The following is a 16,723-nucleotide window of genomic DNA, read 5'->3' on the forward strand; positions in this document are numbered from 1 at the left end:
TTGAGATGTTTGTGTTGCAGTACACCGTTATAACCTGTCTCTTAAGATATGTGGAATAGGATGCTCTTTCTGAGAGCGGAAACCTCCTTGCAGAGAGCTGTGCTCTGCTGCATAATGTCAACATAATGGAGCTGATTTAAGAATGCTATGCTTGCCTCAATATGAAATTCCTTGCACTAACAGCCCCAGTTTAAATCTCATTGTGGGATTCTTCTGTTCCTGAAATCAGTAGGAAGCAAGTTAGGTTTTTGAATTTTGTGAGAGTAACTTGTCCTTGGATGCTAGTGACTCCTTATTTCCTCATGATCAAAATGCAGGTTCAGCTCTTTAAAGGAAGAGCTACATGTGATGAAACTCTTTATACTCCTTGGAAATGAAATTCTAAATTCTTCAAAGTAAGAGTCCTATTTCAAGGATCCTTTGGCTTAAAAGGGAAGTTGAATTCCCATTTAAAGTATGTGTACCATTCAGAGCTCAGTGGTGCAGCATCTCATTAACAGAACACCCTGCTGAACTATCTCCCATGGACTGCTATTTCTATGCTGAGGACACTGGAGTTTGTTCCTCCTGCACTTGTCAGCGCATTTGGGGACTGGGCAGTGCGTGTGGGGATCAAACCTGGTAGCTCTTTATTTTAGCCCATGTGCCCTGATCAGTACCTGCTTGGTGCTGTTTCTTAAGGCACCTATTAAAGGCAGAATTCCTCCTCCAAAGAGATTATGGTTGAACTCCTTATACCCTATAAGTTTTGAAGGGGAAGAATAGATCCTTGGGTCTACTGGAAAAGGTTTCAAATTTAAGCAGGAAATAGAGTAAGAACAGGGGCTAGTGTTGGATATTGGTTCCATGAGCTGAAGCAATGTTTTGGGTTATCCACAGAGAGATTTGTAAATCTGGAAAATACACATAAACACCTAAAAAGTGGGAAAGATTTGGAAAACTATTCCACTCGGTCTCTAGAAAGGGAATAAAGTGGGTAAATTGATCTATAGACAAGTGCAAATCAAAATATTTGCTCTAGATTCAGCCAGTGGCATCAGTGCAGTTGTTACTGCATGGCTTTCCATGTCCCTCTGAACAAAAAGACAGAAAAGTCATTGGCAAGAAGGAAAAAGCATATAAAAAGTACATGTCCAAGATGTAGTTATTAAAATACAACATAATTTTAGGTATAACACTTTAATCATCCTGAACCTCCGCTGCCTATTGACACCAATGATGTTAATGAATACAGTCCCTTTAATATAATTATTTCAAGTTGATCTCATATATAAGTAGTTTTCTATAGAAATTAACTACCAACAACTGAATTACTATCAAACTCTTCTCCCTTATGCTGGTTTGCATTAACTGACATTTGGTGAGGATGGAAGAAGCCACCCATAGAAATGATTTTTCTGAGAGAAGCTAAGAGCTTCCTCTGTGCCTGGAACAACCCAATAGCTGGCTAGCTCTGAGAATTGACAACCTATTAAACCATTTAGAAGTCAGTTCTGCCTTTGTGAGATGCACATTTTAAAGACGGGCAAGGCCGGGCAATCTCTCCTTGCTCCCGGCCTTGCAGAGGTAGCGGGGCGCTGGTCGGGCCGGCCCCGCTCCCCCTGTGCGGCCTGTGGGGCCGGGCCGGGCCCCAGCGGCTCCCGGGCGGGGAGCGAGAGGCTGCGGGGCCCCGGCCGAGGCTGGCACGGGCCGTGGCTGCTGAAACCTTGCTGACACTAAGCCCTGCCTGCCGGCCCGAGCCGAGCTGGGATCCACCGGGCCCCGAGAGCGGCTACGGGCTGGGCCAGGCCCCCTCCACCGTGGCCCACACGGCCCCAGCAGCTGCCAGCCAGAGCGGCTGCCACCCGAATGGCCGGGCCCCCTGAGACCTTGCACAGATCATATGACTGCCCACAGGCCTGGGCGAGATTTCAACACTTCACTGCACAGACGGAACTTGAGAAATATTGAGCCTCTCTCGAGTGAGAGAAAGGAACTGAGTGAAAATATGCAGAGGACAACATGAAGGCACCAAGGTCAGTAAAGAAAGGGTCAAGTCCCAGATGGAAAGATCATGAGGAGATGCCTTAGTATTGGGCTGGAATTCTTCTGGTAAGGCCATGGAGATGGACTGTGATAGACTGGAATATCCCCTTTAATTCATGAGAAAGTATGGGGGGATGGAGTGTTCAAATTGTAGACATGAGCAGAGGCATCTATAATGAAGTAAAGCAGATGTTGAAGTAGCTGTGATTCCCTGAGAAGCTTGATCAGAGAGGGGGGGGAGAGAAATAAGAGTGATGAGGACCCTTTGCCCCCAGGGGAGGAGGAGGAGGAAGAAGAAGAAGAAGACGAAGAAGAAGACGAAGACGACGACCTCTGTTCCAGAGATGAAGATGATCCCAGAGATAGATGAAGAGAACCATTGCGTTTGAGCAGCTCATCCTTTAAATAGTACCCTCTAAGTTGACCATGGCCCATGAACTCAGCTGTGGGAAGGCTGTGAAAATGGGAGAAACTTAACGATTGCAGATTTTCCAGGCGGCTGCTATTGGTGGAAATTAAAGAGCCACGAGAGAACTGTTTCTTGTGGAGAAGTCTCCATGGCATGGCAAGGCAAGAGAATGTCCTCTCCCTACAAGAACTGATGAAAGACTATTGTACAGGTGGTAACTGATTGAAAATCTCAGTGTTTGTCTTTACATTGTCAGTGAGAAAGGAGGTTGTGGGGAGGGGAAGAGAAATGTTCTGAAGGTTTTATTATGATTCTTACTATTCTTTTAGTTCTGTTAATAAATTTTTCTTTATACCTTTTAACTTTTGAGCGTGCTTTGCCTTCCTCCTAATTCATCTCACAGCAGGAAATGAGTAATTCTAGTAGGTGCACTGGCAATTTTAGCCAGCACAAAACCCACTACACCCCTTCTCTGTAACATCCTTAAAACTTCCAGCACTGTCACTTCACACCTGATGATTACAGGTAACAATTTTATTAACAATTTAATTATTCTCTTTAGAAGCCAAGGTAATTATTAGGAGCTTGGCTTCTGCCAAAAGTATTTTTAATGATTTTACCATTGACTGTAGTCAAACATGAGAGAAGAACACACCATAATCAACAAAACCAGTTCTCAAAATTGTGCAGAGTTGGGAGAAATCTAAAGAGCAATGCTGTTAATATTTTGCTGAACAACACGGTACTTTTGTATGGGCTATGAGTCCCATCTAAATTTATACTGATGGAATCCTGTAAAGCTCTACTCACTTTCACAGTGAATTTGTGCTATAAAAGGTAGTAGTCAAAGATCTGACAAAAAGGCAGACTGACATTTATGAGATCAAGCTTTTGTTCCTGATTTTATCATACCCATGTTCCTTGTCAAAATCTTTCCTTGCATACATAACCTGAAGAAGAATTTGAAATAGCTGGAAGAGCTGGTCCATGTCTCAGGTGTATGGATCTGGGAGAAGATGATGATGCAGATACGTATTAGAGAGAAATGCATGGAAAAGCTAAAGGGGCAGAATGTTTGCAGGTAATTTGGTAAGCTGGTTATATTTGACATGCAGAGTAAAGTGAGTATAAAAAAAAAAAGACAGCTATTTAAAAGGATTCTTACAAAAATTACATCATTAGCAGCAGAGTGAAAAAACTTTATAAGAAAATACATTTACAAAGGCTAAAGAAAAATGGTGCAGTTACAATGAAATGAAGGAAAAAAGGAGAGTGCAACGTTCTTACAACTGAGCTGTAAGAACAGGTTAAAGTACCAAGGTAGGCCAGAAATAATTGAACAGTTTAGTAAAACCATAAAAATTAGCCATTAGTCTTTTTCTAAACATAGGAAAAGCCAGAGCTTCTAGAAAGGCTGTAAGGCAATTAAATGCTTTGTAAGGCATTTTTAGCTATTAACTATGGAAGAGCTTTGGGAGGCTACCAGGCTCCTGCCTATGGTGATGGGGGCATGTTCAGGAGGTGTCTCTGAAAGTTTACAAACCAATATTTAAAAATAGAAGTAGTCTGTTGCATCAGATCACCAGAAGCAAATATTACTGGTCCAAGAATTAAAAAAAAAAAAATGCAGAAACAAAATTTGCACTGCTACTTGTGATTTTTCTAATTTAATTTTTCTAATTGTCAGGATGGGCTTGATTAACTGCAAAAAAGGACCTGTGGCAGGTGTGATTTTTATAAAGATTTTCAAGGAGATGGAGAGGAACTAGAGACTGGCAAGTACAACTGCAGCAGGCAAGTTAATGGAAATTGTAATGAAGAACAGAATTAGCAGTTAGATGACTGACCATGATGAGTATGACAGAGAGAAATAATAATAATGTACAAACCTATTAAAAGATTTTTTAAGGAATCAGGTAAGCATATGGATGCAAAAGATCAGGTTGGCAATGTATCTTACTCTACAAAAAGTATTTTCCAAGATGCCTCAGCAAGGATCTTATTTTTTATTTTTTTTATTTATTTTTTTCTTTATGGAATAATCATAGCTTGAGTAATTAGAAACAGGCTAAGAATAGATCTCAGGAACTACTAATCAGTCTTATGAGGACTTACACATATAGAATTCTACTAGAAAAGTGAGTGAAGCATGGTGCAATAAATTTGCTTAGACTACGAAGGTATTGTGGCTATAAAGATCTTCAGAAGAATTTCTAAGGTGTGGGTGACAGAAATTAAGTGTTCAAGGGTAATGTATTCCTACAGATACTTGGCTTTACCTTTAGAAAAGGCACTTTAACAATAATTCATGGTATTTTATTGAAAATGTTGACTTAATGCTCTTTATCAATCAGAAAGGCAAATAGACTATTGAATTTTTGGAGACAGGAAAAAGAGTGAAGTGGAAACACCACAATGTCACTATATAGCTTCATGGTGTTCCCATCTCTTGAACACTGCATGAAGTCTTGATATTGAGAAGATATATATATATTGGTAGTACTACCATAAAAGGTATAATGAAAAGCTGTCACTGCTATAAGCAGGCCATATAAAAGGAGAGATTAAAGAGATTATGTTTCTTCAGTGTAAGGGAAGACAGATTGAAGGAAAATAAAATATATGTCTGTAAAATTGCAGATGTTATGGAAAAGGTGAATTGGAAAAAATTATTTGTTTATTTTTCCTCTCAAGAACCAGGAAGGACCAACCTAGCACTTAAATAAAGACACTATATTACTGTTGTTGTTGTGGTTGTGAACTTGTGCCCAGAACATTTGGATAACAAAAGTATGAATATTTCGAGAAATTATTAGGCAGATTAGTGGATGAAAGACTCACTGAGATCAATTAAATATGAAGATACTGAAGAGTTCATTGGCTGAGAAAATCTGTAAACTACACCTACCAGCAGTTGGATGCCTCTGCTGTCTGAAGCTCATACAGCCTTCAGCTGTCACATAGAGGGCAGTGACACCCTCCAACTCAGAACAGCTTTAGTTTCCACTGTGAGCTGTCCCATTGTCTACAAGCATGCAAGAATGAAGATAAACACATGACTAACAGGAGTGAAAGGTTTTGAAGACCAGCTCTAAAATGAGACAGGTAAAATGGTCAGAAAATAGGGTGAAATGGGAACTGGGAAATGTAAAAAGGCTTCTGTTAACTTCTGTTAAGCATTTTAGTTAAGAGCTCAGATCTTGAAAGGCCTTGATTATATTCAGAAATTCTTTGCTGAAGTACTCAATTTATTGATACTAAACAATAACTCCCTTACTTGACTTAATTTCCTTAAAACCTTCAGTTCTGAAATTTTTTAACTCCACCTCTACAAATTACTCATAACACTGTCAGTTAACCACGATATCCAAAGTATTTTGAAAAAGTATGTAAAATAGTAGTAGTATGTAAAAAAGTTCTTGAATTCCCTGTTAGACACTACAATACTCAGCTCTGTAGAAGTACAAATCTGACATTAGAAAAGCTGATTACTTTAGGATTACATCCATTCAGCATGTTTAAATTCAGAGCAGAAACACACCTTAATATCAGATGTGCCCCTATACCTAAAGTAACTCTGAAATCCATCTCAAAAGTGCAAGCTAATCTTTTAAAATTTAAATTTGCAGGTGGAAAAAAATCATAGTATACCTATTTCCATGGCATCCATTTATTAATGTGTAATTCAGTTAAATTAACGTGTAATTAAAAGGCATTTTTTTACTTTTAATACCACTGGGGAAGCTTAACTTCTGTTAATGGAGGCTGTCAGCACCTTGCAAGTTAAAACACATCAGCTCCTTCTGAAGGAGACTTTGGTTTCCATACTGTTGTGTTTGACATGTGTAAAGGAAGTTAAAACAAGAACCACTGGAGCCTTGATAATCAGCACGTGGTGGTGTCAGCAATGCCAGCAGTTGCATCAGTGCCAAGATAGGAAACCTTGGCTATCTTTATTTGCCTCAGGTCAGTAATTTTTATCTGCAGTTAAGTAGGATGGAGATTACTTTACTTACTCCTAAATGGTCCTTTTAAGGCCCCTTCATAAAAATGTCCCATCTGGGTGTGTCTGTACTGCTATTGATCTCTTTATTCTGTCCTCATAAAAAGGCAGTGAGCAGGCAAATTACACAGAAGTTATGGCCACTGAGCAGGCTTAAAAGGAAAGCGTGACAGATTTTTCAGAGGAAAAGAAGTCCTGCTCATCACTGTTCAAATGAACATTTAATAATTCATAACAACTGAGTTATAAGTTTCCCCTTCAATACGTTTCCAAATGTGAATAGATTAAATAGTAATTGCTATCAAGCTTTATGTTCTATTTCATGTACCTAATAAAAGTTTATCTAGTGGAGCTTACTTTGTATCTTTTTGATCTATTCCTAACTGAGTGCAATATACTCTATTAAAATATTTATCATCGTGCTATCAAATATTAACCATTTTAAAATCATCTGACTGAAGAAAACAAATAATGTTACTTGCTTAAGTTTTCATGAATTTCCTGATATTTAGTTGTTCAGAACCCCCCCCTTGATATAGCACTGAAAATAAACAAGATGCTATAAATTGTATTCACTCTTTTTTAATTGGGCTGTTTTGGATACGGACTCTGCTCACATCCATCACCACTGTCCGATTTGGCTCTGCATACAGAATCCTAGTTTTGTTGTCTGAAAAGTTATGATTCTGCTTCAGTACAAGAGAATATTAGAGAGTTGTTGGTTTTGCTATAAGTTAGTGGATTTTAAAAATGTTGTTTGTTTTTTTTTAAAGGGTAACATTTTTAAGATGTTTCCCTAAATACCCACTTTCTCACCCATCTGAAATTATGTCAGGTAAAAACACTGGCAAGCTCCTAGAGCATAGAATGATCTAGTGATGGGGAAAGGAGAATAGTTCTCCCCAAGACATGCCATGGTTACACGGCAGCCCAGCCTGACTGGCTGCCAGGCTTCCATCCCTCCCCAGCTGAGCGGGTTATGCTCTCCCAGGGTGCTCCTGCTTGTTCAACCAGTGGATGATTCATATCACAGAACTAACACAGCAGAAAAATATTCTTTTTTGGTTAGTGTCCTGCTGAGTTAGATCTGAAATCATTCAGTGAAAGGTCAAACAAGTGCCTGAGAGATTGCTAGGGGTGTGGGACTAAATAGTGGGGAACTGGGAGAAGAGGGATTGCAGCACTTGCAATTAGAGCAGTGTGGACAGCCATGAAATAGCAGCTTTGAAGCTGACACTTGGGCAAGATCAAGAGGAGAACAACCTCTTTGCTCCAATCCAATCCCTCACCTTGCTGGGGAAAAATTGTTCTGTTAAAGGTCAGGTGTATAAATGTTGCTACTGAGCCATTTCTTTTTGCTTTGGAGAAAGCAATTCCTGATCACCAGGTTATCAGAGTAAATCTCCTGAAGAGCTGCAGTCTGTCAGGAACCTGGTGCCTCTCAATAACATGGAAACTATGCTAACTAGTCCCCTCTTTTGAGCCTCACTCTCTGCTTGATTTTATTTACATGTTATTTTAGTTGGGTTTTTTTCACACACAAATATTACCTATTTCTGAACCCCATCCTGTTCACAGAGGCCTTCCAGCACAAAGACACCGAGATAACTTCCTTGAGCTCTCCCCAATACCCCTCTAGTCTCTTGCTTCTGCAGGTTCTCCCATTTCCACAATATCCCATACACTTTGTAGGCAGCAGTGCTGAAAGAAGATTAGCATGTGGTCTCCAATCTAGACATGCTACAGGAATTACACAGATCTGTATAACTCTCAGAGAGAATCTTGGTTTTCATCTCCTCTGTGTTCTTCATAGAGGAGCGATGTCTCAATCATTTCTGTTAATATACAGTGTTTGTGTTCTGACATGTTTACTCTGACTAAAATATCTTCTCCCCAGAGAGAGATCAACCTTCCTTTTCTCCTTCAAATCTAGCATCTCATTAAAAAATAATAACATTCCATGATATTCATACTTTGCTGAACAACTTTCTATGTATCCCAGTATGTGTGTGATTATTCTATGGGTTGTGTATTTTGGAAGGAATGCATTAATAAGCACATTTGCATTGTTATTTCTCGGGTTTAAAAGACCCTGGTTTTAAAAGGAAATCAGGATGGCATTACACCTATAAGTCACCAGCATGCTTCCCCTGAGGCAAGCAGAACCAGTGTTTGGCATCATCTGAGGATCAGGTCTGATAATGGTGTAATTTTGTTTGTATTCGTGCCTTGCTTCTCTTACATCTGTAAACCATACTTTGCTGTGAATTGCAGCAGTTGGATTCTGGATTAATGTAAAGAGAATTATTCTGGGTTTAAATTTAGAGCATTTGAAGGAGAGTCTGTTCCTCTTGGATGCAAAGCCCTGTACACACACACACACACACACACACACACACACACACAAACAGAGTTTCTTTAGTCTGCATAACAATCATGTAAAATAGGTATTTTGAAAGCAGTATTTTGTAAATAAAGACCAGGGCAGATGACTGTTCCCTGAGGACAACATTGTTCAGCCCCAGCAGAACTTTATCTTTTCAATGAATTCTTTTTATATGTTACTTCCTTTCAGGTCCAAGTGTGGCAGAGTGCTTATTAGTACCAGCCTTGGCACCAAACCTCATCAGAACTGAAAGTAGATACAGCACCTGTGCAGAGGGGAGTCACACTTTATCCTGACCAGCAAATAGCATTAAAACTGCTATTGTTAAGAAGACATTAAAAATATATATATGACTCTTCTATGGCTCCCCACACAGGCAGTTGCAATGGTGAACTGGAAAGCGGAGCACCTTGATTCTGAATTTCTATTTCTATTTTTTTTGTCTAAGCACAAGTTCAATGTGTAAGTATTGGATACATCTGTGTACAAAAATGTAAAAGATCACTAACCTTCACTGGGGAGACAATTGCATTTATATGTATTTAATCTGTCTAGAAAGAAGTGCAGGGTGTATTTTTTTGAAAAAAGGTTTTTAAAGAATTAGGTGGTATACGTCTTTTCCTCTTTTCTCGCTGAATGGTAAACCCAGTCTTCTAAAAGCAAATGTTAATATAAGTTCCAAGTTTACAATTTCAAATTTGATTTTCTTTGGCAACTTATTCTGCACGATGATTTTGATCAAATGCCCCAGCTTCTAACATTTGTAACGCACGAGAAAATCCATCCTAAAATAACTCATATTTAAATAATCATATAATAACTTAAATGCACGCTGTGACAGAATATGAATTATCTGACAGGCTGCAGAGTAATACAAGTTTAGTCTGGAAGACAGATACAAGCACTGAACAACTGAGCATTGAATGTAAGAGTGCAATCCTTTGCCTACTTCTATTTAAATGAACAAAAAAGGGTAAAATGAGATTGATTGTTCAGACCTTGACATAAGGCATCTGGCTGTAAACTCATTTGCTAATTGTTTGAGATTAGCACCATTGAACCAAGATGATTTAAAACACTGATTTGCTATGAGGTGTCAGCTACCGTTCCTAACTCTCGGTCACTCTAGGCCTTTGTAGTGCTGTGGGTTCAATGTGTTTTCTTGGTCTTTGTATGAAGGGAGATAGAGAATAATATTATTAATCATTGAACCTTCCCTCACCTTTTCCCCCATGAGTAACATGCCTAATGAAAATTCAAGCTGTGCTGCCAAACTGATATTGGCAAAAGAGTCACTTTTCCTTTGTCTGATTGGATAAATATGCAGCTGGTTTTGGAATCAATGCTACTGTGAATGAAATTAAAAGATGTTACTTTAAAATGCTGCTGTATGTATGTAATGGACTTCATTCACCTGATATGTCATGGCCAAGAAATGCAGAAGATGTAAGACTATGAGCAGTACATGTCACTTTTCCTTTGTCTGATTGGATAAATATGCAGCTGGTTTTGGAATCAATGCTACTGTGAATGAAATTAAAAGATGTTACTTTAAAATGCTGCTGTATGTATGTAATGGACTTCATTCACCTGATATGTCATGGCCAAGAAATGCAGAAGATGTAAGACTATGAGCAGTACATGTAGAAAATCAAGGGAATGCTCCTACTTAATATTTTGGCTGTGTTTAAATGTTTTTGCCTTTTGATACAGGTTCCTTTTATCAAAAAACACTATGTTCAGTTTAAAAGTGGCCCAAACCAACTGTAGTTGCAGGTTAAATTTCTTGCCAGGTTTGGAGCTCTTAGTTCTGTTTTAATGTTTATTTTTAAAGGAAATCGTTCCATTTCTATAAAATAGAAAAATCAAATATACGCTATGCTATGTAATTTCTCATGTTCCAGAAGTTCTGAAAGGATTTCCGGACCAAACTGTTCTGTTCTGAATTCATTCTCTGTGCTTTGATGCTGCTGGTGAGAAATCCATTGTGGGTATGTGGCAGGGGGGCCCCGCTGAGCGCAGCACGCTCCCCGCACGCCCCACGCCTGCGGCCGCAGGGGTTCTGGGCAGGGCTCAGAAGCTGCGCCAGGCACAGCCACATCTATTGTGCTTCTTCTTCTGAGAGCAGCAAACCTTCCTGTACCAACCAGACCCCGCTGACCGCTGCGTCTCTGCAGCACAAACCCTGAATGCAAGAAGATAACAGCTGCTATCACAGTGCTTTTTATCTGGGAGGCAAAGTCTAAAATTGCATCTGACCTCGGTGTGCACAGAGACGCCAAGCGAGGAGTGCTCTGCCTGGATCCTCAGAGGGTTTAGATTAAATCACTAAGAGTGAGGTACCTACATAAATAGTTCTGGGGATAATAGCTTCTGTGACTTCTAGTTTGTGTGGTACAAAGCAGACTCCAAACTGTAATTTATCAAATAATATATTGCGGGCCTTAGAAAACAGAACTCGGCTTTTCTGTTGTTTTTCCCCTAATAGGTTTACTAATATATAAAATTATGACACTATTTTGTTATAGAATCATACATGTAATTAAACTAGCTATGGTAGAGATTTAAATTGTTTATTTATAGGTCAAGCTTCTGTTTGCCCTAGGTCAAGGGTTTTAGCAACAAAGCTCCATAAGAACAGAATTTCTTAATAATGCCAATAGCCTACATATAACAAAAAGTAAATAAGCACATATTGGTCTGTTGAGTGAGCGAGTATGCAAATACCTTTGCATATCTATGTTCCTGTACAGCACAGGCTTAGGGAAAAGCAGATCAAAACCACATGCTACGTGTCCAGACAAATAATCTTTTTGAGCTTTGCCAAGGCAACAGAATGAGTTCTTATTTTTCTTGTATATTGGGGTCTGCTTGCTTGCCTGGTCATTTGTTTAGAATTCAATGGGAAAATAACAAAGCTAAAACTGACACAGTACAAAATGAAATTAATTGGAATTCTGTTCCTCCATTATAAGACTTGAAATGAGATTTAAATCAGTGTGTGGTTGGTAAAACATGACAATTTGATGTCTGTTCCATAAAACTGACAACCACATCTAGTTGTTTTTCTTCTGAAATTGATCAGATAATTTGTTCAAACTTGGAGAATATCTGACAGTTACATAATCAGACTGAGATTTATTCAGAAAATTACGACATAGTGAAGGGAACTCAATTAGTTTTGTCAGCAAATATAAAGGCACTAGCTTGCATTTCCAGAAACTGTCCAAAGGTTTTACAAATACTCTTGATTCAGCTAAAATCAAACTTGTTATATGCTGGGCTCAAAAAACTATTCATTAAAAGAACATTATTTGTCTTATAATGTCCAAACCCAAAAAGATAGGAAATACTGAAATTAATAAGCAATTGCTTTGACAAACTGCTGTATATATATTACTGTAAAATTTGCTCACACTCTTGTTGAGCAGCTTTTGTTTAGTATCTCAGCTACTTAATATCTTTTTTAAACCCACTTTATGGACATAGAATTCTGTGCAGAGAACCCTACCGATCTCTGTTTTCAGTTTTTTTTCCCTTGTAGTTTGGGTCACTGCAGTATTTCCAATTCCTTCACAAATTCCAGTGGTTATTTTGCCAGTATCCAGGATAAGGTACAAGGTGGTGATAACCTTCTTCTGCATATGGGGTGCAAGGCAGAGGGAGACCTCTTATTTCTGAGTGCGTTGTTTGGGAGGTAACTAGGATCTGATTTGGTGAAGAATCAGTAATAGAGAACTTTGAAACTTGAAACATCACTTCACTGGCTTTCTGCTCCAACTCTAACTGCCCAATAATTTTGTGAATCATAACTCAATTAGAAGCAGCTGGAAAATGAGAACACAGTCAACAACCACATGTGAAAAGTATGGTTTAGATGCCCCACCAAATACAAGCAGGAACTAGCTGGTAGAATCTGAGAAAGTCCAGTTTTCTCAGGTTGCACTGAACAGTGCTGCTCATGCAAGCTTCTTTTCTCTTCATATACTATCTTTAATGCTAATTGGTTAATTATCACAATAGGGTGATAATTAAATAAATGAAATCATTTATTGGTTTTCTTTCCAGATATAATTTGTTGAGTTGTCACAAGTCCAGTTTTTCTGATTCAGAGGTACTCATCACTCGGAGAAGCAGCAGTAATCCTCTAGCATTATCGCCTTTTTTTATTTTTTTCAAAATTTATTATATAAGATTTGCATTTGGTTTTGAGTATTTAGGGCATTTATATGGCTATTGACCAATTTTATAATATTTGTGTAATTTGTGTCAATAATTACATTTTCTTGTGCTTCTCAGTCGTAAGAATCAAAAGCAAGCTCTCGTAGAAATTTGTCTTTAATGTATGTGTTTAAGAATGCAGAGAGGCAGCGAGAGAAGGTGAAAGAAAAATGTGAGAGGACACTCCAGAGCTTCTGTAACTAGATAATCAAAACTGCTATAAAGAATAAATCTTAAGAATTTACTACAAATAAAATTTGCAGTAAAAGCCTAATCCTGTATATACTGAAGTGATATTTCTACTCACTTGTTTACAAGACCTGTTAACCAGAAGAGAAGCAAAATATATAACTAAGCATTGAAACGTGTTTTAGCACCACTTAATGAAAATTTCAGCTCTTATTTTTAAGGATGTTAAGTATACTTCCATTTCTTTTCCAACCATTATCTTTCATCTAGTTTTCACTAATTATTACAGGTACCAAGCCAGTGTTTTGCAGTTACTGTCCAGGGATAGTTCAAAGGTATGAAAGCATAATTAACTTAGTCAAGAAGCTGAAGTTTAGGACAGACAGAAAATGAACATGCAGAGAAATCACCTTCTTTCTTTTAGAAGGAATTCTGAATTTGGAAGTAATATGCTGATGATCTAGTATACAAAACTTCACAGTTGCCAAGACACTTGTATTTACCTATGTCAGCGGGAGCTCCTCCGGGTGTTAGTGGGAGAGGAAGAGGACACTGAAAGTGTATTGAATGAACTGGATGGCACAGTCAGTGCCCTCAGCTGGGAGTCTCCCAAGCTTCAGGCATTATGGCACTGGTACAGCCCAGAGCTTTTGCTCGTTCTCTGCTCCCAAGAATTGCCACATGACAGCACACGGACGAGAGGCAGCGGAGCTGCAGGAGAGGGGCGACTCTCAGAGTTACTTACGTTGACAGCCCAAGCTGTGCCAGATATATCCCGGCAGACATTTATCACATTTAGGCCCTGATGCTCCCTCCTTACACTCACAAAATCCTCTGTCATTACAGCGATCATGGACTGAACCAAAAGGGTTACAATAACAGTCTGCAGAAACAAGACAACACATACACACTGGATTCAGGTCTACATGTGGAGATAATTCATTCAATACCAATAAAGGGTGCATTTCCAGTGCTAAAGGAAGACTGTCTATTAAGGATATCTAGAGTAGTGAATATAATTACTACATGTCCATATATTTGTTTGCACGTGTCATTTCAGGAAGAGACGTTTTATGATGCAAAGAGAAAGAGTAGATATAAAGGCAGGAGATACCACGGTCTTTGAGGGTGATTGTTACAGATTCTCTTTGGCAAGAATATTTTTGGCAATTTAATGAACATTAGAAAAGCTTTGTATAGTATGGATATATCCAAGTGCCATCAGGGTGAATGTTTCACTTTATTAAAATAGGCTTATCTGTATTACTCAATATTTTCAGAAGCGCTGGATGTCTTTACAGTGCTATATAAATGCACTTTACTTATTTCCAAGATAGTCTTCCTTTATAGGTTTGAGCAGTATAATAATTTATGTGAATATTTGCCATTAAATCGATGAGATTGTATTTATCAGTGACATTAATAAACCTTTTGCGTATTCTGCAATGAAAAGCTTGAGGTGAGCACTAATGTAATGCAAAACCTTTAAGAACAGGCTTTATGCAGCCATTTTAATTTCTCTCACCTCCCAGCGTGCAGATGGAAAATGCAGTGAGGCTCATTCCCTGCTGTATATTTTTCACATGTGTTCAGCTAATTAAAGAATAAGTAGGGTAACACATTTCCTCCCACAACACTTTCTGTGTTGTTCATTCACAGCCCTTTTCTTTCATGTGATTACAATATCTGTGTTTAGCTTTCAGCCAGCTGAACAATGGCAAGGAGTTCACAGAGCTCATTTTTGGCACTCCTGTTCTTCACTTTGGTTATTTAGATTTTTCTTTGTTTTCCAATGAAGGGTTATTTTATTTGTATGTAGACCCATGTAGACCCAGAGTAACTTCACTGTTAACTGAGACCACAGACACCTTTTGGAAGCATCTGATCTCTGCTGCTTCCTGATTTGGGGCAATCTTCTGGGAGTCTGGATTTATATGTCTGTGAATCATACATATAGGAATACTTTGATACTACATTTGACATTATTCCCTTGCATTAGGTTAAATCTCAGTGGTATCATAAATGAAAAAAAATGGAGCTGGACTGGGAAGTTACATATGTATATATATATCTCAAATGAAAAAACTAACAGGAAAAAAAATTACCAGAAAGACATTTGTCATCTGTTGTCTCACTGTTTATTAACTATAAATTACAGATGGCACTTTGAACATTTGGGATGCTGAAGAAGAATAGTTACCTTTGGCAAAAGGGTTCCACATTAATAATAGAGTCAATTAACTGGCAACATTCATTAATGAAGTGGAAAACTGACATGCCAAAAATACTGTGCAAGGCTGAGTATTATAGCAAAGTGCATGCCATTTGAAAAGCTGGGAATTCTAATGTTAATCATATTTATCACATGCTTATGTAAACAGGCATAGACTTGAGATACATTCTGTATGCAGGAAGAAAAATTTGCTTGAAGAGTGTTTATAGAAAACCTTGAAAGACAAAAGCTTATAATTACATTAAAAACAGAGGGCCCAATTCTTAAAAAATTGAAATTCGTAAAAAGAATTCTTAAAAATAGCTTTGTTATACATAATGGAGCTACAGTAATTTAAAACAAGTATTTGTGAAAGAAATGTATAGCCTGTGATATTGGATGTTATGTTTTCCAGAGAATAAGACCCTGAACCAGTGAAACCTTTCCTACTCACTTCTATCACATAAGCACGTGGGAAGTTCCAGGCCATATCATGCTATTGAAGGGAAAGTAAATAGAAACAAAGCTCTAAGCCAGGGTCTTTTGCAAATTAAGTAGATCCAGTCAGAACACCCAATAGACTGATTCTAGCTTCCATCTTTCCCAGTTGATACCACAGTAACATAACCTACAGAGGCCCACAGAACATCCAGGGTCACTGTCCAACAGTGACCAACAGTATCACAGGCTGTGGAACACTTCCCAGGGCCTGCCAAATATTTAAGATATTAAGAATTAATGTCTTAAGACATTAAGAATCTCAAAGGTCACAATTTCACTGTGCCACAAGGAGGCAGTATCTCCAATGCCCTTACAACAACAGGGCACTAAATAACACTAAACTAACACTCGCAGATCACCCTAATAAGCAAACCACACACAGGTTCCAGGATGGGGGAAAAAGTTCCTGCAGATCTGAACCGAGAAAGAATTTTTGTCCTAACCTTCGTCTGGAAACTATTTGTAAGGAAAGGAAGATAACAGAAACTGTAATCTGTTCACTGGGGTTCACTCTGTCAATATGATGCTTCAAACAAGAACACGATGAAAGTAAATCAAAAAGGAGGTGGGGAAATGGGCTGAGGCTTGCAGGCTTGCTGCTTATCAGTCTGGGCTGATAGTGGCTGCAGGACAAGCCCAGGGTTCACTTAACCACTTGTCATTAGGGCTTCTGGTGTTAACTGAGGCTTAAGCCGAACTGACTGCAAGGGTGGCTTTGTTAAAAGTGTGACAGGAATCACCAGTTCAGTATTTATACTGTGAGGCAAAGGCCATGTT

General features: G+C 38.5%; 1 protein-coding gene and 1 long non-coding RNA gene across 9 annotated transcripts in view; one reads left to right on the forward strand and one right to left on the reverse strand.

Moving 5' to 3' along the window:
- Positions 1-16,723, reverse strand: part of NTNG1 (netrin G1) — a 154,246-nt gene that overhangs the window by 13,160 nt on the left and 124,363 nt on the right. For 4 of the 8 annotated variants that reach the window (XM_086901736.1, XM_086901732.1, XM_086901734.1 and 1 more), the window contains one exon: positions 13,979-14,116. The exons of the other annotated variants lie outside the window; for them this stretch is intronic. In XM_086901736.1, coding sequence (XP_086757862.1) covers positions 13,979-14,116 — 138 coding nt within the window. The remainder of the gene's footprint in view (positions 1-13,978; positions 14,117-16,723) is intronic. 8 annotated transcript variants of the gene reach the window in all.
- LOC147651613 (uncharacterized) lies at positions 1,722-2,796 on the forward strand. The gene is made up of 2 exons (XR_015290404.1): positions 1,722-2,015; positions 2,301-2,796. It is a non-coding gene; the product is annotated as an uncharacterized LOC147651613 (long non-coding RNA).

The sequence above is a fragment of the Cyanistes caeruleus genome, chromosome 9, assembly GCF_971803275.1.
Source record: "Cyanistes caeruleus chromosome 9, bCyaCae1.hap1.1, whole genome shotgun sequence".
Lineage (NCBI taxonomy): Eukaryota > Metazoa > Chordata > Aves > Passeriformes > Paridae > Cyanistes > Cyanistes caeruleus.